This window comes from Heterocephalus glaber, unplaced genomic scaffold, assembly GCF_053883595.1.
Source record: "Heterocephalus glaber isolate CG9 unplaced genomic scaffold, H.glaber_assembly_v1.0 deba00001504, whole genome shotgun sequence".
NCBI classification, from domain to species: Eukaryota; Metazoa; Chordata; class Mammalia; order Rodentia; family Bathyergidae; genus Heterocephalus; species Heterocephalus glaber.
The window spans coordinates 59,188,812-59,211,979 of record NW_028258324.1 but is presented as its reverse complement, the minus strand read 5'-3'; the positions used below and the strand labels follow the sequence as shown (position 1 = coordinate 59,211,979).

Genomic DNA, 23,168 nt, shown 5'->3' with positions numbered 1-23,168 from the left:
CACTGTGAAAATTCTTTTTATGGGGCCGGGGATTTAGCTCAGTGGTTCCACTGCCTGCCTTACAAGCGCAAGGTCCTGAGTTCAATCCCCAGTACTGAAGGAAAAAAAAAACAAGAACAAAAATTCTTTTTATGAAGCAGAAGAATTCCTGATACTTCCACCCACTATTTCTGTTTGTGCCTCTTGGCTGAACTAGCTGATTACTGAGAGTACTTATAATACTAGAGGCATGCTGCTGAAATTCTCCAGAGTTCTCCCTGATCCGTTTCCCTAGTTCTTCCTGGTAACAAGTCGTCCTCCCCATTGTCCTTGCTTCAGCCTGGACAGAGCATAAGTGAGAACTATTACACTCATGCTGTTAAGTGCTCCAGCAAATTACTGTAACCTTTTTTTTTCTTTTCTTGTGATGATGATGGTGAAATACAAAACACTGACTTATTTTACTTGTTCTGAACTAAAATTTATACATTTTATTTTTACTTTATATCATGTAAATTAAAACAAAGCCAGAATAGTATGATGAATCGGATGGACCTATCACTTGCCTTTAACACTTCCCAACATTATGACATTTTTGTTATTGTTGTTTTTGGTACTGGGGATCAAATTCAGGACCTTGTGCTTGCCAGGCAGGTGCTGGGACCACTAAGCTAAATCCCTGGCCCTGTTCCTGTTTTTTTTTTTCTTTTGGTACTGGGGATCGAACTCCGGTCCTTGTGCTTGTGCAACAGGCTGCGAAACCACTGAGCTAAATCCCTGGCCCTGTTGCTGTTGTTTTTGAGACATCTCATCATGTAGCCCAGGCTGACCTTAAACTTGCCGTAACCCTCCTGCCTCATCCTCCCAAGTGCTGGGATTTCAGGGGTGCGCCACCACGCCCAGCTCACTCTGATATTCTTGTTCCACTTGCTTGTAGTCATTCCCATCCTCCCATTTGATTTATCGTTCTCTTTTTAAAAGTTTATTTGGTGAAATGTCAGTCAGCTGAAATATCACAAATGCGCCTATGTCCATACATGTAAAACCCACAATCCTGTCACAATATGAAGTTTTCCGTCTCCCCAGAAAGTCCCCTCCTGTCCTTTGTCCTCAGAGAGTCTCTCCCATCTATCCCAGGCAAATCAGTTTTTAAACAAGAGATTCATTTTGCCAGTTCTAACACTTAGTTTATAAGATTGGAATTACATTTCCTCCACAGTGCCTGGCTTCTGTTCACAATAATGTCTATAAGGTTTGTATTGTGTGCCATAGTAATTCATTCCTTTTTATTGTTGATGATTCCATTGAATATTAATATCATAATTTAGTTTAGATTTTTTTTTTTTAATAGTACTGGGGATTGAACCCAGCGCCTTTGCACTGAGCCATAGCCCCTCCCCTCTTTTGAGACAATGTCTGGCTAAATTGCCAATTCTGGATTCAAATAAGTAATCCTTCTGTCTCAGCGTCCTAAATGTATACTTAAACTTAATATTTATGTTAAATGTAAGAAGTTCAAGGGCAGCCTGGGCTACAGAGTGAGACCCTGTCTCAAAAAAAGAAAATACCCACCAAAAAAAACCATTTCTGTGTCTCTAAAGAAATTCAAAGAAGAGAGATATATGTGTAATTCACTTGAGGGTTCCCAAGACCGCACCAGGTTTGGTGACTGCTTGGTAGACATGGAGCTTCAGTGCACCGTTACACTCACAGTACAGGTCTGTTACTGTGGAAGAAGGGACACAGAGCAGGACCCCCAGAGAGGCCAAGTGTGGCAGAGCCTGGGGCAGCGGCACAGACCAGAGCTCTCCAGTGAGTCCTCAGCAGCACAGAGCCTCATCTGTTGGGGAAGGTTCCCAGAGCCATGGGGTCCAGGATTTTGTTTGCTTGTTTGCAGTTCTGAGTACTGACTACCCTCATGCTAGGTCCTACCACTGAGCTACATCCCTAGCACTTTTTGCTTTATTTTGAGACAAGGACTTGCTAAGTATCCCAGGCTGGCCTAGAACTTGGAATCCTCCTCCCTCAGCCTCCTAGGTGCTGGGATTACAGGTGAGCACCACCATGCTCAGCTGGGAAAAGCCATCTTAATAAAAATATAATAGTGAACACTTTTTGCGCATTTATTTAATGTCAGTCAGAGTTATGTGAATTCACCTGTACTATTAACTGTTTTACGCCCAAGAAAAGCTGATCACAGAGGTGCTGTGCCCAAGAAAAGTGACTCTAACCACAGCTGCTAGGGGGCTGGAGATCAGTGAAGGACTCAGACTGCAGCTTCCTGGGCGCATGGGATGCGTCCTCCCTGCGCTTGTCTCCGAGACCCGTATAAAGCTGGTCTACCAGCTGGGAGGCAGGGTTTGGTCCCCTCCCCTGATCTGCTAAAGCAGCCACACAGGGTTACCTGGAGACAGGGTTAGAGTGGAGGGGAAACACTGGAAGCAGAGTGTCAGCAGGGAGAGCAGAGTGGGTAAAGGTGTTGTGGAAATGAGTTGAAGACATGTCTACCTGTTTCTCTATAAAATATAAAATTGCATTTTCCTTATGTAAATCTTCTGAAATAGCATAAGACAATTCGATTGTTCATTGCTAGAGTTGTAAGAGTGAAGCAGTAGGGCCGGGGATTTAGCCCAGTAGTTTCGCCGCCTGCGGCGCAAGCACAAGGATCTGAGTTCGATCCCCTGCACCAAACAAAACAAAACAAAACAAAACACTTAGTTCACTGCCAGGGATTTAGCTCAGTGGTTCCATTGCCTACTTCGCAAGCACAAGGACCTGAGTTCGTTCCTTAGTACCAAAAAAAAAAAAGAATGAAGCAGAATATGGAATACATTTATTTATTTTTGTTTTGTTTTGTTTTGCTTTTGAGACAGTGTTTGGCTATGTAACCCAGGCTAGCCTTGAACTGGCAGTGATCCTCCTGCCTCAGCCGTCCGAGTGCTGGGATCACAGGTGTGCGCAATCACTCCTGGCTCTGTAGCTTTTTTTACATAAATTCTAGCTTTGCTGATTTTGAGTCTTCAGAAAATGATAGGAAAAAAATTAAAAGTATTTTAAATTACTTTTGTCATATTTTTTTGTTGTTTGTTTGTTTGTTTTTGGTACCAGGAATGGAACTCAGGACCTTGTGCTTGTGAGGCAGGTGGTGGCACCACTGAGCTAAATCCCCAGCTCTTAAATTACTTTTAAAAGAGAACAAAAAACTATAAAAGAGTATTTCTGCCAGGAGTGGCACATGCCTGTAATCCCAGCACTTGGGAGGCTGAGGTAAGAGAGTTGCTAAGAGTTCAAGGCCACCCTGAGCTACATAGTGAGACCTTGTCTCAAAAATAAAAATACAAAAGTAAAAAAAAAAAAGTTTGGTTCATTTATTTCAACTTTGAATCTCATTTGGCTGATCAAATTGGTACATTCTATTATATATAAATTCTACCTCTATAAATATGTACATCTTTAAATGACTTTCCAAATTATTTCTTTTTGTAGGTCATAAATAAGGTTCATCTTAAAACAAATCATGTTGTAAAGAGAGGTGCTGATGACCATTTAAGAATCAAGACTGTCTATGATAAAAGTATTGAGGAGTAAGTATGCTATTACTTTGTCTTTTTTTTTTGTACTGGGGATCAAACTCAGGAGCTTGTGCTTGCCAGACAGGCGTGGTGCTACTGAGGTGCATCCCTGGCCCACTTTGTCATCTTTTTTATTGTCAATCTAAATATCAAAGATTCTTGGTTTCTTTGGCTTTTTGATACAGGGTCTCACTATGTAGTTCAGGCTAGCCTTGAACTCTCATGTGTAGCCCAGGCTGGCCTCATACTTGCAGCAATCCTCCTGTCTCAGCCCCCCAAGTGCTGGGATCACAGGTGTGCACCACCACACTCAGTTTTTATTTTCATCTGTTGCCTGAAATAAAAGGCCAGACACGGAGCTGTACATGGTGGCACATACTTGTAATCCTATTTACTTGGGAGGCTGAGGCAGGAGGTTCCCAAGTTTGACGCCACCTGGGCAATTTAGCAAGACCCTATTTCAAAATAAAAAATAAAAAGGGCTGGCAAAGTAAGTATCTCAGTGTTAGAGAGCTTGCCTAGCACGCATGAGGCCCTCAGTTCAATCTCCAGTACCAGAAAAAAGTAAAGTCCTTGTATGGGACTAAAGAAGGGCTAGTGTAGCTTTAGAATGAAATTAAGCTGAAAATGCTTTTTCAGTCTGAAAAGCTAAAGTGCATGAGATAGGATTAAGATCAGTGCATCATGAATATTTAAATAGAGTAAATGTGCATCTGTTTGCATGTGGTAACACTGGAAGTCACCTGTCAGTAGGTACTCGGAGGAAAAACAGAAGGTATTAATATCAACCATGATTTTAAAAATTCACACATTATGAGCAAATATTCTGGGAAAATTTCAGTCATTATTACACCTTTCTAATTCTGCCCATTCATGTGGTATTAACTCAAAAGACAGGCACCATTTAATAGTTTCGTTGTTGTTTTGTTTAATTTTATTTTATTGTTGTTATTGGTGCTGGGGGTTGAACTTTTGCATGGAGCTACATCCCCAGCCCTTTCTCAGTTTTTTATTTCAAGACAAGTTCTTGCTAAGTTGCTAAGTTGCCAAGGCTGGGCTCAAATTTGCAATCCTCCTGCCTTTGCCTCCAGGTGGAACTGTTAATTTTAACAGAAATGCTACATTCTTGGGCCAGGGATTTAGCTCAGTGGTTCCTACATTCTAAAGTCATAAGGCACATGTCTCACCCAGAGATACTCAGGTATTTTAGAATTATATTATATCCTCCTCAAAAAACTAGGATTAGAGGTCCCATTTGACCCAACTATACCCCTGCTGGATATCTTCCCAAAAGAATTAAGAGAATCATACCACAGCAATGTATGCGTATCCATATTTATACTGGCACAGTTTGTAATAGGTAAAACTTGGAAACAGCCCCATTGCCCATCAACTGGTGACTGGATAAAGATGTGTTTTTTATATAAAATAGAGTACTCTCAGTGGTTCGGCTGCTTGCCTTAAAAGTGCAAGGTCCTGAGTTTGATCCCTGGTACTAAATAAATAAATAAACAAATAAAATGGAGTACTACTCACCCATAAAGAATGAGAAACTAGAGACATTTATAGCTGAATGGATGCACATTGAGGCCATACTCTTAAGTGAAATAAATAGGACATACATGTGTAAATACCGAATAGTTTCTCTAGTGTTAGAAACTGAAAGTGTAAATAAGGACTAAAAGGTATAATAGATAATGTGAAATAGGAAGAAAAGGGGCAAAGGGGAAGGGGAAGTGGGAGGAATAGGGGAAAGGAAAGAAGGGAAAGAAAAAATATGAGAAAAGGGAAAAACAGAAACAAAGTTTGTAAATAGGGAGGGATGGAGGGGTTAAAGGAAGGGTAGGAGAAAGGGGAAAAAAACAAGAACCAAGATATATCATGTGCAGGTACAAATCCTCAGTGATGAATGTCATCATATTGTATATATCTAAAATGTACCGATAAACTTAATTAAAAAAAATTCACACATTAGTAACCAGAGAGATTATACAGTCCAATTTTTATGTATTATAAGGGATCCAGAAAATGGATAAATTTTCACTGGGTGTGGTGGCGCATGCCCATAGTCCCAGCACTCAGGAGGCTGAGAGGAGGATTGCCGTGAGTTTGAGGCCAGCCTGGGCTACATAATGAGTTCAAGGCCAGCCTGAACTGCATAGTGAGACCCTGTCTCAAAACATCAAATGAAGGGCCGGGAATTTAGCTCAGTGGTTTCTCTGCTTGCTGCACAAGCGCAAGGACCCAAGTTTGATCCCTGATACCAAAAAAAAAAAAATCAAATGAAGGAAAACGACAGAAAATGGCTAAATCAAAATCTGTCATAGTTTGGAAGAGCAGCAGGAGTTGTGGGTGCCTTTCCCCATGGGTCACCCCCTGAGTGAGTGACTGTGGCTATACCTGGTGCCTGTGGCCTGGGAATCACTCAGTGCTCAAGGAGTGGGAGGCTCTGGAGGCTGGGTGTGGTCCTTCGGTCTCCAGTCCTGGACTCACAGGTGTGGGAGGAGCAGAGGGAGTGGGTGGGATAGCGCAGTTCTCACCTCTCCTGTCCCCCTCGCAGGCTGCTTGATGAGAAGAGGCATCTCGTGAAGGTGAGGAGCACAGCTCAGCGTGCAAACTCCTGGCCCACCTGAGGCAGAGGTGTCTGGAGTGAATGTTGTTTGAGTCCCCTTGGGTGTCTGGGATGTGCTCACTGAGGCTGTGTTGCTGTGTGATCGTACATTTGTTGCCTTACTGCATGACTTGATATTAAATTGTCTTCTCATTTTTTTTTTTTTTGGTACTGGGGATCGAACTCGGGACCTTCCGCTTGCAAGGCAGGCGCCGGAACCACTGAGCTAAATCCCCGGCATCTTCTCATTTTTTAACTGGTTGTCTCAAGTTTTTTGGGAACAGGTCATGGTGAGGATAGAGTGAAAAGGACAATTTTTGAAACATTGAAAACCAAGTGCAGTGGTGTACACCTGTAATCCAAGCACTCGGGAGGCTGAGGCAGGATCACTGCAACTTTGAGGTCAGCCTGGGCTACATAGTGAGATCAGGGCCAACCTGAATTACAGCGCAAGGTCCTGACTCCAAAACAAAAAACAAGCAAACAAATCCCAGCACTCCAGGAGGCTGAGGCAGGAGGATAGCAAGTTTGACCCCAGCCAGGGCAACATAGGGAATTAATGAGACCTTGTCTCAAATAAAAAATGAAAAGGGCTGGAGATACAGCTCATTGTAAAGGCCCTGGTTTCAATCCCCAGTACATACTGAAAAAAAAAAAAAAAAGACAGATACTTTGAGAGGCTCCATTCTCTTTGGGAATCTTCATCCCTAAGGATGAATGACCTGATTGTGTGGCTCCCCTGAGTGGTTTATGTAGGGGTGACCAATGCAGATGTGACTGCAGCCCATTTTTACCTCTGGAGTCACGCATATGTGCATGAAGCCAGGTTGCTGGGGCCATGGAAGTTGGATAATCTTTTTTTTTTTATTTGTTTTTTGAGACAGGGTCTGGCTATGTAGCCCAGGCTGGCCTCAAACTCTCCGAGATCCTCCTGTCTCACTGGGTGCTGGGATTACAGCCATGTACCACCATGCCTGGCTTGGATAATCTTAAACATAGGATTTTCTTAATATTGACCACTTTAATGTTGGAATGTAAATCAGCCTCAGATTTGAAGCAGTGTAGATGAATAGTTGAGATTTCTGTCTCCCCATCTTACTGAAATGGGAGAGGAAGACTCCAGCTCTGCTCTCTTTGCAAGCTCAGCCAGAAACAAGGGGTTCCCGTCCCTCCCTGTCCCCTGCCCCCAGGCTCCACTGCTAACACTGCCTGCAGCCTCCCAGAACTGGGGGCTGTGCTGTCTTGTCAGTCCTTCCTGTTAAGTGCTTCCTTATGATCCCTTAACTGTCATTTTGACTGGGTTTGTGTGTTCAATTTTTATTTAGAACAAGCTTTTCCCACAAGCAATTTCCTACTTAGAAAAGACGTTCCAGGTCCGCAGACCAGCTGGCACCATCCTGCTCAGCAGGTAGGTTATGTCTTGTGGCCTGCAGCCCTGAGGTGTCTTCATCCCTTGAGCTCTCTGCTGGTCCCTCAGCCACTGTGGCACTGTGTGCCCCTCAGGGCATTGTGCTGGATTTCCTCTTCATGCTCAGGCTGCAGGCTGTTTAGAAAGAAAGGAAAAGCACCTGCGAGTCATCCTTCCACCCCTGATGTTCCAGTAGGGGCACCCAACTGGATCTCTTGCTCCGGTGTCCTTCTCTGTTCTCGAAACCTTTATTTGACCACCCTGTTGGCTTTAATGAAGTATTTGGGATGGGCATGGCAGTGCAGGGCTGTAATCCCAACGCTGAGGAAACTGAGGCAGGAAGATCGTTACGTATTTGAGGCCAACCTGGACTACATAGTGAGACCCTGTTTCAAAATAATGCGTGTGCGCGCATGCACACACGCACGCACGCACGCACACACACACGTATTTGGGCATTGGAAAACCCAGTTCAGGCAGATTCCCCATAGAACTAAACTTCTTTCTCAACATACTGGGCTGGGTGAAATAGTAACCATTGTCATTAAAGTAACATTGCAGTTCCCAGTTCATTACTATGGTTCTAATTCCAGCTGATCTTCTTTTTCTTTTGCAATTGAACTTGACTTACAAATAAACCAGACAATGTGCCACAAACCAGTACCTGAGGAAGGAAAACGACCCTCACCGCTACTGCACCGGTGAGTGTGCGGCGCAGACCCAGTGCGGCCCGGTGACGGTGCCCGAGGAGCACCTGCAGGTAACCCCTCCCCACAGCTATGTGCGCAGTGTGGGGATTGAACCCAGGCCACCGCACCACTGAGCTACACCCTCAGAACTTTGATCTTGAGGCAGGGTCTCACTGAGTTGCATAGTTGCCGGGGCTGGCCTCAAACTTTCTATCCTCCTGCCTCAGCCTCCAGAGTAGCTGGGATTCCCAGGATGCACCACTGAGCCTAGCCTAGCAGTATTTTTACATTAGCATAGGGAGACTTCAGCTCTGTTCCACCAGAATGTTTTCAGAGTTAAGCACAAAGGCACAGGAAGGTCATTTTGTCATAAGAGAGGTGTGCTGGTCCCCGTCCCTTGCTGGCTTTCAGGAGTGTTCAGCAACACCAGGGCGTTTCCCAGTACCTAGGCTGTCTGTGTCACCCCGCAGCTTCTGTTTCTGCTTTTTGCGGTGCTGGGCATTGAAGCTGGGGCCTCCTGCAGGCTGGGCACACGCTCTGCTCCCGAGTCACATTTCAGCCCACAGCCAGTTAAAGGGTGACTTGATACTTCTCAAGATAAAAAGTGTAGTGTGCTTCAACCCAACCTGGAAAATTTTCCTGTAAAAATACTAATAATTACCCAGACCCAGTGGCACATGTCAGTATAGTCTACTTTCCAGCCACTCTGGAGGCTGTGGCAGGATAACTTGAGCCCATGAGTTTAAGGCCAGCTAGGGCAACATAGCAACACCCCATCTTGGAAAAGAAAAAAAAAAACCAACTAATAACTGTGCTGTGTATGTTCAAGGGTGTTCTTTGGAGAAGTATGAATGAATACGCATAAAAAGCAATGCTACGACCATGTAATGGAATACTGTACAGTTTTTAAAGAATAAAGTAATTATGTACTGATGTGGAAAGATATTTAATTTCTTAAATGAAAAAAAGGATTGTAAAGGGCTGGCTGGGGATTAAGCCCAGTGGTGCCACTGCCTGCCGTGTAAGCACGAGGACCCGGGTTTGATCCCCAGTACCAAAAAAAAAAAAAGTTGTAAATCCATATGTATAATTAGCTTACTTTATTTAAAAACCTACAGACGTGCATGTGATAAAAACTTATGAAAAAAATCTAGAGAAATGTATGTCAGAGATCCCCAGTGAAGCCCCCAACCCTCGATTAGGTATTCCACGTGGAATAAAGACAAAGATGAATAGCAAAGGAAATGAGGCCCAGGAGGTCAGAGCTTCTAGTGAGCAAAGACCTGAACCTCCGAACCTGCCAGTGTTTACTGAGCACAGAGCAGCAGGGCAGCGTGTGGTCAGGCATGTGGGGCGATGAGCAGAGGTGCTGACGTGAGCCAGGCCTAGCGAGAGCAGAACAAAGCGTTCCTGCAAGAAGTGAATCTCGGGTTACTGGGAACTTGTCCTTTCCCTTAGATTAATATTAACTTTTATAGAGGACGAGCAAGAATCATGGGGTCTTCAGCCGCAGATGCTATCAGCTAATACAGGCTCCACAGTGTCATTGACCTGGGTGGGTCTCGGCCGTGGCCAGTGGCACGTAGAATTCTCTTTCTGCATGCCAGCTGCAGCCATTCAGCTGTGCACTAAAACCCCAGAGCAGCTCTGAATTATAAGCCAATTGTATGAAGCCAACTGAATCTAATCAAAGCCTGCTCAACACCATCTTAAGGGGTTCTCCTTCGGTACACATGTTAAAAATCTGGATACATTAGCCAGGTGTGATGGTGCACACCTGTAATCCCCCTACTCTGGAGGCTGAGGCAGGAGGATCGCTATGAGTTCAAGGTCAGCCTGAACTACATACCAAGACCTTGTCCAAAAAAATCAGAAAACAAACAAAAAACTGGATATATGTCAAAATGTATATAGTTTCCTTTAAGAGTTGGATGGAAGGGGTTTTTCTTTGGTATGTTATGTATTTTTGTGGTGTTCTCAGTTTTTTCATATTGAGTGTCTATTAATCAGAAAAATTAAAAATTTAATGTATACATCAGAAAAAGAACTTATACGTATAAATCTGAAAATATGATGATTGCTATTAATGTTCTTCTCTTTTTCTCTGTGTTCTTTCATTACTTATAGAAAATGAATACATTACTGACCCTGGATTCCATAAACAAAATTAAACGTATTTATATTTCTTGTAAGTTTTTTTCTTAGGTATTTGAAGTTTAGTAAAGGCTTTTGTAAACTTTTATGCTGGCACCTATACAATTTGCTTACTCGGCATTCCTTTCTTTTCTCAAATTCCTTGAGTGGGTAATGGACATATTTAAAATTTCAAACAGTCTATTAATTGCATCTTATCTCTTTTCCCAAGATATTTCCTAGACCTCCCTTCTCCCCTCTGCAGTCGTAGGGATTGAACTCATGCCTTCATGCTCAGCTTTTTAAAATTTAGAGACAGGGTCTTCCTAAGTCACTAAACTGCCCAGGGTAGGCTGGAATTTGTGACTCTCCTGCCTCAGCCTCCCAGGGTGCTGGGATTGTGGGTATGCACCACCACACCTGGATTTCCATAGATATTTAAAGATATTTAACAAATTTCTTTGCTCTTTTTTCCAAAATACTATTTGTCACTTTTAATTTTTCTTGACTCTTTCAAATTCTGCTTCCTACTTCTTGAATATTGTGAATTAAGTAATCATGAGGAAAAATGCTTAAAAATTATAGTACCAACTATTAGTAGGTTCAAGTACTTGAATTTAAAAATTAAATATACGAGTTAGGGAAATAAGAGTAAACATTTTATATTACAGGAAATGGGAATTTATGGGTTTTTTTACAGTCTCCACAAGCTTTCAAAGCTTTGTTTAGCCTAAAAAAAAAAAAATTTACAGATTTTTTTCTGTTTTTCTTTTTTTTTGGTACCGGGGGGATTGAACTCAGGTCCTTGTGCCTGTGAGGCAGGCGGTGGAACCACTGAGCTAAATCCCCAGCCCCTTTTTTTTCTTCTTGAGACATGGTCTTGCTGTGTTGCCCAGGTTGGCCTCAAGCTCGTAATCCTCCTGCCTCAGCCTCCTGTATACTGGGATTATAGGCACATGCCATCACACCTGACTAATTTACTGATTTTCTAATTGCAATTTCGAGATTATGATTGCTTAGAAACTTTCATAGAAAAAGCTTTTCAAAAAGCAAATGTTACAAAGTAAGATTTGCTTAGAAACTATAAATAAGTTATCATACCCCTCGGGAAGAAAAGAAAATTAAAAACGAGGATAATATGAAATGGCTTTAGCTTTTAACTTATCACTTTTGTATTATCTAAATTTTTAAGAAGACATATCCATTTCTTGAATCCATGGAATGGAAATATATTTCCATTTGGTAACTTTTTAAATTAATTTGAAAGCAACTATAGATTCAAAGGAAATTGTAAAAAGTCACAAATAAGCTGGTTGTAATGGTGCACACGTGTGATTCCAGCACTTGAGAGGCTGACATAGTAGGATTGCTGAGGTTGTGCTGCATAGTGAGTTCAAAGCCAGCCTTAACTACATAGTGAGACCCTGTCTCAGAGAGAGAGAGAGAGAGAGAGAGAGAGAGGGAGAGAGGGAAGGAGGGAGAGAGGGAGGAAGGAAGGAAGGGAAAAAGAGAAAAGAGAGAGAGAGAGGCAGGCAGACAGACAGTCCCAAATAGGATGTAGCTCAGTGGCACAGTGCTTGCTTACTGTGCCTGAGGCCCTGCATTCAATCCCCAGCACCAAGAAAAAAATTCTGTATCGGGAGGGAAGTCCCTTTACCTGGTTTCAGGGTTTCCAAACCTTTCCTGTTTCTGTATCCTAGTTGAGTGACCTTCATCAATGACAGTCGTTTATTTTCATCAGGATCATTTTGTGCAGAGGTTTTAGTAAAATAAATTGAAAATTAGAGAAAGGCATTGAGTAGGGGGAGAGGTATGGATTATGGATTTGGGGGATTTTTTTTTTTTTTTTGAGACAAGGTCTTGCTGTGTTGCCAAGATTGGCCTCAAGCCATCTTCCTGCCTCAGCCTTCCAATGCCTGAGGCCACAGATTCTGTGCCTGGTGGCTGTGGATCTTATAAAGGTTTTATTGACTGCAGATAGAGGCCATCCTGTATGGAGAGTCTTGGTTCCCAAGAGCTGGCCACACCTGCTGACCCTGTCTCTGGTCTTTCTATCTCTTGGGCAGCCGTGCAGGGTATGTCGAGGCGGGAAGTGGCCCTGCATGGCAGAGGTCGAGCAGCACCCAGAGGGCATCCGAGATGCGGACTTTGTCCTTTACGTGGGTGCTTTGGCCACGGAGAGATGCAGCCACGAAAACATCATCTCTTACGCAGCCTACTGCCAGCAGGAAGCGGAGACGGACAGGTGAGCTCCTCCTGAGGCCTGGCGAGGACTCTACCGCTCTCCTGTGTGCGCTGCAGGAGCCAGGCGTCTGCAGTCACAGCTCAAGGGCGTGTGGGGCGGACACAGGGTTGTCATGTATATGTCATGGAAGTTTGTAAGCAGAATGAGAGAAAAGGGAGACTCGACTTTGACTTTTTCCTCTGCCACTTCTTTTCTATTCCTATCCTTTTTATTTTTTACTTCTCTGTTTTTTTTAGACAGGGTCTCATTATGTAGCCCAGGTTGCCATTGCATTCCAAGCGATTCTCCTGCCTCAGCCTTCTGAGTGCTGGGATTACAGATGAGTGCCACCATTCCTGGCTTTATCCTATCCTTTTTGCCAATAAACTCCAAAGACAAAGGCTGCTTAAGAAAATCTTCTTCCAGCCCTCAGGAGAATCACTGCAAGTTCAAGGCCAGCCTGAATTAGAGTAAGATCTTGTCTCAAAAAAACAAGAAAAAGGTCTGGGGATTTAGCTCAGTGGTGCTGCTGCCTGCCTTGCAAGTGTAAGGTCCCGAGTTTGAATCCTGGTACCAAAAGAAAAAGAAAAAGAAAATTTTCTTTCAAGGTGAATACCTCTCTAAGAAATAATTTGAACTTTCAATTTAACACTTCCATCCTAAAAGTTTAAACATAAATTCGCTTGTTATTTGTTACATGTGCTGCATTTAGCTAAATTATCACTTCAACATTCAGTTTTCATTATTTCCAGGAGATTTAAAAAAAAAAACTTTCCCAGTGAGGCAGCCCAGCCTTGAAATGAAAAGTGATAATACATCCAAAGGTTGCCTGTCATATACCAGGCAGATCAACTAAAGGTGGTAGAAATTGTACACATCTCAGAATAGATGGTGTGCAATATTCTCACACAGGAGGAGCATGTGACCAGTCTAGGCGCGTGTAAGGACCATTGCTGGGGTGCTGAGCAGCTGCTGACCTGTGAGAGGACTTGCTGACTTCCCTTTTTTGTTTTTTGAGACAGGGTCTTGCTATTTGGTTCAGGTTGGCCTTGAACTCAGTGTCGCCCAGGCTGGCCTTAAACTTGAAGCAATCCTCCTGCCTCAGCCTCCTGAGTGCTGAGATTACATGTATATGCCATCATGCCTGGCCCCTGGTGACTTCAAAGAGCCTTTTCTCTTCTATTGACGTATAATTTATGTGAGGGGAAAAATTGAAGCTCTTAGTTGAACTGAGTAGACAATAAGAAGGAAACAGTGGTCTATTCAGAATTGTACTGTCAATCCTAAAGGACTAAAAACGTCCAACTTGCCAGCATGCTTGAGGAAGAGCAGTCTGGTCCTGTGAGAGTGTAGAATCGCTGATTGGTGAAATTGGCTCAGAAGTCTTCAGACTGAACGTTGAGAAAGCCGAGCACCAGCTGTGGAGTGCATGTGTGCTCGGGAAAGTAGCGTGTTTTCTTGTGGATGTGTGTGTGCTAATGTTACTTTTTTCCTGAGAAACTGCCTTGAAGTTTGTCTTTAATGAATGGTGTCTTGGTATTGGTGGTCTTTGATATTTGAAGTGCCGAGGGAACGGCTTGATAATTTTATCGAGCTACTTGATAAAACTAACTCTTAAAGAAGATGTCTGAGAAATTCCCTTTATCCACAGTAGTGCTGCAGGAATCACAGTTGTCCTAATTGGAACTAAGTCATGGATCTCTCACACACACACACACACACACACAAACACAATCTCGTTTTGAACACACTATTAAGTATCAGAAGAACTTTAAAGCACTTCATTTTATTGTTTTACTTCTATTTGCATGTATTTTTATGCTGAGGTTTATCCCCTGCCCTCAGTTGTTTCTCCGGCTTCCTCTGGGCTCTGTCTTCTGCGCAGCCTTCTCCTGTGGTTTTGGGACAGTTTGTCCCTTCTTGACGCGATCGTCAGTGTTGGGGAGCCCGGTGCGCATGAGTGAGCAGGGCCACCCCATCCCATGGAGACCCGGAGCTCAGCTCTGCGATGTGCACCTGTATGTGTGTGTAGCAAAGCTCAGCACCCTTCCTAGGCTCCCCCTGTGCTCCAGGCTGTACCACCCAGCTGCAGTGCTGTCCTTGCTTCTTTAGAGTGAAGCCCTTTGAATACTTGGTGGCCTGGACAGTTTCACCTTGTTCTTCAGTGAACACAAAGCTCTGAAGCTCTTGATTTGCAGGGTTTTCTGAGTCAGGAGAGTACTGAAGTGTTTGCACAGTCACCCCTGCCACTCACAGGTAGCAGAGGGGTCACAGCACTCTGCTGTGTGTTTCACACTGACAGGAACGGATCGCTGAGGGTAAATGTCCTGTGGACATGAGACTGAACTGCTCGTACACAGCTCCTTTCCTTCTGGAGCGGGTCTTGGTTTCTCTGAGAGGGATGTTGATTTTGGCACAAAGAGCAGTGCAGCATCTTCAGCTGTGCTTTTTGAATCTTTTTGAAGGAATCTTCTACCCATGTACTGCAGAATTCATTTCTGACGCCAGGTATTTGTGCACCAGACTAGGAGAACAAAGGAAACCCGTGTGTCCGCCTTGTGGAGCTGACAGACCACAGAGGCACACGGGGACTGGTTAAGAGCACTTGCAAATAAATACTGAGAAGTGTTTTGTAGAAAAATATGTTGTACGGGGTGCCGTGACACAAAAGAGAACAAAAGGGGGAAATATCTGTCAGGTGGGCAGAGAAGGCCTCTTTGAAGAGTGAAATTCAGCTGTGTCCTGAAATGCTGACAAGGCAGGAACAAGCTTGTGTCAGGAGAGAGCTTGTGACCTGTGCTGTCCCGGACACTTGGAGAGGATTCTGTAGTTCAGAGTTCTACATGTGTTATATGGAAGTCACCATGGCAGTGTTTGATAAGTAACTTATATTCATACTTTCTCTAAGTATAGGTCTTAGTACTTTCAAATATAAAGAAAGATGTGTACTGTGTTTTTTTATTGACACGAAGTGGATGTTCTTTGTAAATAGGTAATTGTCATTTGGTGGGAATGACAAACCATTAAGGTAGGGCTGGGAGGAAGTGCCCCATGGATCCTTGGCTTTGTCGGGTGACCATGGCTCTGAGGCCGGGCAGGCCTGACGCGGAGCCCTCCCGGTCACTGGAGGTCACTCGTGGTCTCGGTGCACACTGGTCCATCTTGTTGGCCACAGATGGGGATGTGAGGTTCCATGGACTCTGGAGCTGGAAAGAAGTCAGGTAGAGCTGGAAAGAAGGAAAGGAAGGGAGGTAGAGAAGGCAGGAGAGAAGGCAGGTAGAGCTGGAAAGAAGGTAGTAGCTGGAAAGAAGGTAGTAGCTGGAAAGAAGGCAGGAGCTGGAAGGTAGGCAGATTTGGGGCAGGAGAACAGGAAAAATGGAGAAGGTGGAAATCAGAGAGTTCTGTAGTTTGAGCAACCTGAGCAGCTTGCTTATGGCCTGGTTGTATATCTGAGTTCCCTCCTTCCCCATCTGTCTCCCCACCTGAAAATATGGTCAGTCTGAAAACCACATTTGGATTTTCTAAGTAAAATAGCATTGGAATCTGAGTTTTGCCATTCATTCCTTTCTTGGTATTATATTGGCATCTGTCCATTTATATAACTATACCTGGAGTGTTTGCTTTGATGTTGATTTGCCAGGCTTAGCAGAGCAGAAGGTATGCGTCCTCACAGTAAAAAGGAGTGAAAGTCAGCCGGGCCTGGAACATGCCTGGAGTCCTAACACTCTTGGAGGCTGAGTCAAGAGGATTGCCGAATGTTCCCCATCAACCTGAGCTATGTAGCAAGACCCTGTCTCAAAAGAAGAAGAAGAAGAAGAAAAAAAAAAAAATGTGTATATATATATATATATATATATATATATATATATATATATATAGTAGAGAGTTAACTACAAAATTACATTTGAAATTAAAGAGATTTTTCTGCAGTTTTTGATAGAGAAGTATACGTTAGTAAAAATCTTAATAAATACTGTTCTGGAATATAATAAAAAATTCAATGTCTATTTTAACAGGCCAATAGCAGGATATGCTAACCTGTGTCCAAATATGATCTCTACCCAGCCTCAGGAGTTCATCGGGATGCTGTCCACAGTGAAACACGAGATTATCCACGCCCTGGTAAATGTGCTCTCTACTGTCCTTTCCTCCTTATCTTGTTTTCCTCTTAGTCTGCTTTCTTGTTGATGCATATTTAAAATTTTGAGGTTAGTGAGTTCTTAGCTTCATGCTCAGTAAAACCTGATTAAGTAGGTTACTGTGGAGGAAGAATTTTTTGATGATTAAGAGAGTGTACTGATACATGCCTGTAATCCCAGCACTCTTGCAGCCTGAGGCAGGAAGACCACAAGTTCAAGCCCAGCCTGGGCAATTTATAGACTTAGTAAGATCCTGTCTCAGAAAATAAAGAAGGCTTGGGATATAGCTCAGTTTGAAGGCCCTAGGTTCAATCCCTTATACTGTTCAAAAAAAAAAAAGACAATACCTAAGTTGCAATTTGCTATTTAATATAACATATGACTAAACAAATAAATCTATTGAGTAAATAATTTAAAGTTGCCTAAGACCTTAGGCAGAGGTCTCCTGATACTTTGCAGGTGTATTCAGGCAGTAGAGGGCAGCAAAACACACTGGTTAAGAGAGAACAGGTCTGGATATGGCTTTCTTAGTTGGGAGACTAGAAATCTTTGTGATCTTGGGCAAGGTAGGCAGCTTTGGAAGCCTGAGATTCATCTGTGATACAAGGACAGTAACAGTACATGCTACAGTGGATATTTTTTCTTTTTTCTTTTCTTTTCTTTTTTTTTTGGTGCCAGGGATCGAACTCAGGATCTTGCCCTTGCAAGGCAGGTGTGGCGCCACTGAGCAAAATTCCTGGGCCTGGATATTTTTTCTTGAAGCATAAATAAGACAATATATATAGGGCCGGGGATGTAGCTCAGTGGTTTTGCCGCCTGCTGCGCAAGTGCAAGGAACCAAGTTCGATCCCCGGTACCAAAAAAATCCCAAAAAAACAGACAATATATATAAATTGGGTACATCATCCACACTGTCCCTACTAAGCTGTAATCTAATTGGTGGCTGTTATTTGTCTTACTTGGTGAGCTATCATATATGGCCTTGAAATACAAGCTTTAGTCTTTCAGTTAGCAAATACAATAACAAGGTGAAACCCTAACCAGAGAATAGTTATGTTCTTCATGTTAGGAGATTCTAAAATAACATATCTTGTTTTTCCTTTTATTAAAAAGAGCAAGTTGAGGGCTGGGGATTTAGCTCAGTGATTTTGTCGCCTGCTGCACAAGCACAAGGATCCAAGTTCGATCCCCAGTACCAAAAAAGCAAGTTGAAGAGCTATGGGTGTATCTTAGTGGCAGAGCTCTTGTGTAGCATGCACAGGCTATGGGTTTGATCCACAGCACTGCAAAAAAGAGAGACAGAGTGAGAGAGAAAGCAAGTTGAGCCTCCTGATTCCTGTTCATTCTAATGAAAGATAAGCATCATTGTAAGTAAGAGTTTAAGCTACAAGAACTATGCACATTTCATGTTGGGAGAGAAAATGGTGCCACAAATAAAGAAACAAACAAATTAACTAAACTTAGTCTGTTGCCTTCTCAAGAGGATCACAAGTTTGAGTCCAGGTTGGTCAAGTTAGACCCTGTCTCAAAGTAAAAAATTTTGAAAAGGTCTGAAGATGTAGCTCAGTGCAGAGGCCCTAGGTTCCATTCCCAGCAAAGATAAATAAATCTGATTATACACACACAAATTCATCTTGAAACTGGTATATAGGTGATTTCACTTATGCTACCACCAGAAGAAACGTAGCTTGTCAACAGGTACATGTTCGGGATTCTTTGTTACATGTTTGCATACACATTTCTAGTCTTCAGTAGTGTGCACAGGTGTTGCTCATGTGGAGTCCTGCATGAGACGTGCACTCTGAGATCTGACTGTGGGTTGCGTGCCCCTGGTCCCCTCTTAGGGGGCTGCGCTCACTGTGGCTCCCCGGGCTTCTGCACAGAGGAAGTGAGATAATAGCTTTTCACACAAAGTTTTTCCTGTCTTGAAAAAGGAAGCTGAAAGGGCTATGAAAGTACATGTTCAGGTATGTGGAATCCTTTGTGGGAGAAAGTAGGGATCACGCTACCCTCTCGAAATTACAGGAAAGGAAGTTATTAGCTAAATAATGATTTCTTCCTCTGTCTATTTGATCATGTAGACATGTACATGTTCTTGGTAATCTTTTTTTAATGTTTTGGTATTTTGAGACAGGGTCTCACTATGTAGTACAGGCCAGCTTTGAACCCCCTAATGTAGCCCAGGCTGTCATCATACTCTAGTGATCCTCCTGAGTGGTGAGATTATAGGCGTGTACCACCATGCACAGCTTGCTCTTGGTAATTTTTAATCAAAGTCATTGATTTTCTATTGGCCAAGTGTCTGCCATGCCGTGTATCATGTGTACTGCTTCTGTCAGTTCAACCCCAGTACTGTGTCCGGAACTGATGTCTAAGAGGGTCTCAAACAAGGAAAACGCCCAAGGCAACTTGAAAAGGCAGAGAGGAGTTAAAAACATAATAGCTGTGTTCTTTAGTAATTATACTGAAAATAATTGTAAAATGTGCATTTTGTAAAAACTTTGATGGAAAATGTTTAGTTAAAATTCATAACATGGCACACTTGGAGGGTACAAGAAGTTTCCAGCCGGGTTGGCTGGGCTCGGCTCAGCACTTTTACTGAGCTCCCAATAGCAGGCACTTTATGCTGTCGGTAATCAGACTCCCTCTTCTCACTTGAAGACATGTCTAACTTCTTCTCACAGGGCTTCTCTGCTGGCCTGTTTGCCTTCTACCGTGATAAAGATGGAAATCCTCTAACTTCAAGGTTTGCAAATGGTCTCCCTCCTTTTAATTACAGGTATTTGCTGTTTTTATTCTTGTTCTCTTCCTTTGGGAGGCCACTAACATGTTGGAATGTGAGAATCCTGCCATGTTAGGTGCCATAAATAATAGTGTCTTTATGGCTCAGCTCAGGAAATTGTAGATTAAAGCAAGACAGGACCTAGGAGCTCTGTTGGCCTCAGGATTTATTCAAGAAGCCAGTGCATTTCTTGCCAGGGCTTGGAACTTCCATTACCTTAAAGGCTGTGGGAAATGGGAGTTGGTTATATTGTGCCTTTTTATTATACCTTATTTTATATCTTGGCTCTTAAATAATAACTGCCTGTATATGGCAATATTTTATTTATTTATTTATTTATTTATTTATTTATTTGGTACCAGGGATCGAACTCTGGTCCTTGCGCTTCTGCAGCAGGCAGCAAAACCACAGAGCTAAATCCCTGGCCCCTATATGGCAATATTTACATATCAACTGATTTTTTTTTTTTAAACTCAGGATATTAGCCGTGATCGAGAGATTCAGGGCCTAAGCAGAAAAAAATTGGCATGAATTTTACAGAAAATATCAGTCACAGAATAGTAACCATTTGCATGCATTTGTATTTTAAAAACTAAATTAGCCCAGCTTTGTGGTACTTGTAATCCCAGCACAGGAGACTCCCAAGTGGTGCTGATACTGGCTTATGCTTTATTGGGGAGTGCTAGTGTTTGTACTTAAAATCTCATACTTATAGCTGGGTATGGTCGTGCATGCCTGTAATCCCAGCACTCAGGAGGCAGAGGCAGGGGATTGTCGTAAATTTGAGGCCAGCCTGAACTACACAGGGAGACCCTGTCTCAAAACAAAACAAAACAAAACAACTCAAGACTTGTTTATGTATATTTTACTTCAGTTACAAAGATTTCTAGTAGTTTATATTATATAAGTAGCCGGGTGTGGTGGTCCACACCTGTAATGTCTGCACCTAGAGCTGAGGCAAGAGGTTTACCCTGAGTTTGAGCCCAGCCTGGGCTACCTGTTAGCTCAATGAGCTAGATAGTGAGATTCTGACTCAGATAAGTAAATAAAAGCAAGTAATATTTTTATAGTACGTGTAAAGAAAGAAAATTGTGACGCAGAAGTACATGTTATTCTTCTAGATTGTGCTTATTTATTTGGTAATGGGAGAAGTCATCTTTCCTAAGAATTGTGGTCTTCATGGAAAACATATAAATGATGGCTGGGAGTATTGGTGCATGCCTGTAATCCCAGCAATTGGGAAGCTGAGTCAGGAGGATCACCATGAATTCAAGGGCAGCCTGAGCTACTTAGTGAGATTCTGTCTCAGAAAACAAACGAAAAAGGACTTCTGGAAGATGGTGGAGCGGTGAGCAGTAGAGAAAAAAAGATGACATTGACACCATCTACGTAGTGATGTAAGATGTAGAGAGAAACCCACATACCATAACACTTATGAAGCTGATAATTTGTGAAATCTTCCAGTATAAATGGAGTTAATAGATTTTGTTATCACACATAGAAGGAATTGGAGTTAGACTGAACATGGTGGCACACACCTGTAACTGTAGCACTCAGGAGGCTGAGGCAGGAGGATTGTTGGGAGTTCTAGGCTAGCCTGGGCTACATAGCAGAAACCCTGTTTCAAAAAATAAAAAATTGGATTTGGTTCTAGCCTGTCAGTTTGGAAAAATTGTTAATCTTGAAGTATGACTGGAGAAGAGGGTGTTGGAGTGATTAATAAAGGTAAAAACTGTTTATTTCCTGGATATCTTTGGTCATTCTGTATTTAAATGTTGCCTTACAGTGAAAAGGATGAAAGGAATTAAATATCATCTCTCTCAGACATGGGTAGGGTGGTACAACAGATGTTTTAGAAATTGTTGATTGAAGAAAATAGCTGACCGGTGGGTCTTGGGTAGAAGAATGCTCACTGTATAGCTCCTAACAGTTATTATTTTAAAAATTTTCATAAAATGTCAAAAAGTAACTTTTTAAAAATTTTGTTTTATTAGTGAAAATAAGAGATTCCTAGAATAGTAGAAATAATCTAGGACAAAAGCCAGAAAAAAATGATTTGCTTTATAGGGGAAAATCAAAATCAGTGAAGCCCTGAGTTCAGTCCCTTGTACCAAAAACAAAAGGAGAGAAAAGAGTTACTATGTTACATTTTTCCCTGTGCTAGGGTTTGAGCCCAAGGCCTCATGCATGCTGGGAAATCACTTATCACTGAGCTACCCAGGCTTTTTTGTTTTATTTTGAGTCAGGGTCTACTAAATTGCCCAAAGCAGCCTCAAACTTTTGCCAAGTGCTGGGATTACAGAGTGCACCACCACACCTGTCTCGGGCATGTGTTTTGCCTGTCAGCTCTCTTCAGTGGCTGGCAGGCTGTTCTTTTTTTTGTTGTTCTTTTTGTTTTGTTCTTTTGGTACCGGGGATCGAACTTGGGTCCTTGCACTTGTCCAGCAGGCAGTAAAACCACTGAGCTAAATCCCCGGCCAGGCTGTCCTTTTTTAACTGTAATTGTAGTGGTGGTTTTCATGCTCCATGCTATTGGAGAGAAGGTGAGGAAGGACACCACAAACTTGCTGGGTTTTTTTTTTGTTCTTTTTGTTTTTTTGGTACCGGGGATTGAACTCAGTTCCTTGCGCCTGCACAGCAGGCAGCAAAACCACTGAGCTAAATTCCCGGCCCAAACTTCCTTAAGTTTTTAATGAGATTGTTACCCAGTAGTCTGCTTCTAAAAGTGGCTACCTAAATAAACCTTACCAGGTTTTGTGATGCACATGTCTCCTCCTGGAGTTGGATTCAGGGTTGTTTGCCTCTCGAGCAAAGAATTGAATGAAATGAGTAAAAGATGGTGAAAAAGTTTGTTTGAAAAAGTAAAAGTGAAGAATGAGGGAGAAATTGGTTCTGCAGAGAGAGCTTGGGCTGAGTAAAAGAAGAAAATGCAAGATGAAAGTACACTGTGGAAGATAAAGAACAGGCTATTCTGAGGAAAGCCACAGTAGTGAGTACATTGAGGCATCTGTGTCTTTTTATGCTGTCCAGTTCTCGAGGAATCCCAAGAGAACTCTACATATGGGTCCTGAGAGGCAGTCCCCCAGGATCCAGCGCCTCAGGCTGACGTCAGGTCTAGACACCCTATTGAAAACCTGCTGGAGTTCTCACAGGAAGCCCAGCTTAATTTCATATGTTCATAAAAAGTGGTACCGGGGATTGAACTCAGAACCTTGTGCTTGCCAGGCAGGCGTGGCGACACTGAGCTACATCCTGACCCTTATAAAAATTTTTAAAGTGATAGTGAATTTGCAAAAATAACTTTTTATTCTATACTTGCAGTCTTGGGTTATATCAGTGGAGTGATAAAGTAGTTCGCAAAGTGGAGCGATCATGGAACGTCCGTGATAATAAGACAGTTCATCACCCTGTGTATCTCCTTGTGACCCCTCGTGTTGTGGTGAGTATCACTGAGTGGCTTCATGTCTCACGAGCTGTCCTTCATTATGGCATGGGTTTACTGATCATTAAAGTTTAAGAACTTACAAAGTTAAAGTCCACATTGAGAGAGACCCAGGATGTAGAAATTTGGCAATGGCTCTGCTCCCCAACAGCCCCTACCACTATGTGGCGATGCTGCCTCTGTCACAGT

The 23,168-nt window shown here is 42.7% G+C and overlaps 1 protein-coding gene across 13 annotated transcripts in view; it reads left to right on the top strand.

The window, feature by feature from the left end:
* Lmln (leishmanolysin like peptidase) overlaps positions 1-23,168 on the top strand; it is a 59,860-nt gene that overhangs the window by 4,116 nt on the left and 32,576 nt on the right. For 3 of the 13 annotated variants that reach the window (XR_015440999.1, XM_087186623.1, XM_087186621.1), the window contains exons 2-10: positions 3,466-3,563; positions 6,112-6,142; positions 7,488-7,570; positions 8,213-8,330; positions 10,387-10,447; positions 12,459-12,637; positions 16,682-16,738; positions 19,440-19,534; positions 22,859-22,976. Coding sequence is in view for 12 of the 13 variants with exons in the window: in XM_087186623.1 (XP_087042749.1) it covers positions 3,466-3,563; positions 6,112-6,142; positions 7,488-7,570; positions 8,213-8,330; positions 10,387-10,447; positions 12,459-12,637; positions 16,682-16,738; positions 19,440-19,534; positions 22,859-22,976 (840 nt within the window). In the remaining variant the exon portion in view is untranslated. Of the gene's footprint in view, positions 1-3,465; positions 3,564-6,111; positions 6,192-7,487; positions 7,571-8,212; positions 8,331-10,386; positions 10,448-12,458; positions 12,638-16,632; positions 16,739-19,439; positions 19,535-22,858; positions 22,977-23,168 lie in introns of those variants that run through there. The other 10 variants (XM_087186622.1, XM_004834662.4, XM_087186626.1 and 7 more) reach the window with 9 other exon arrangements.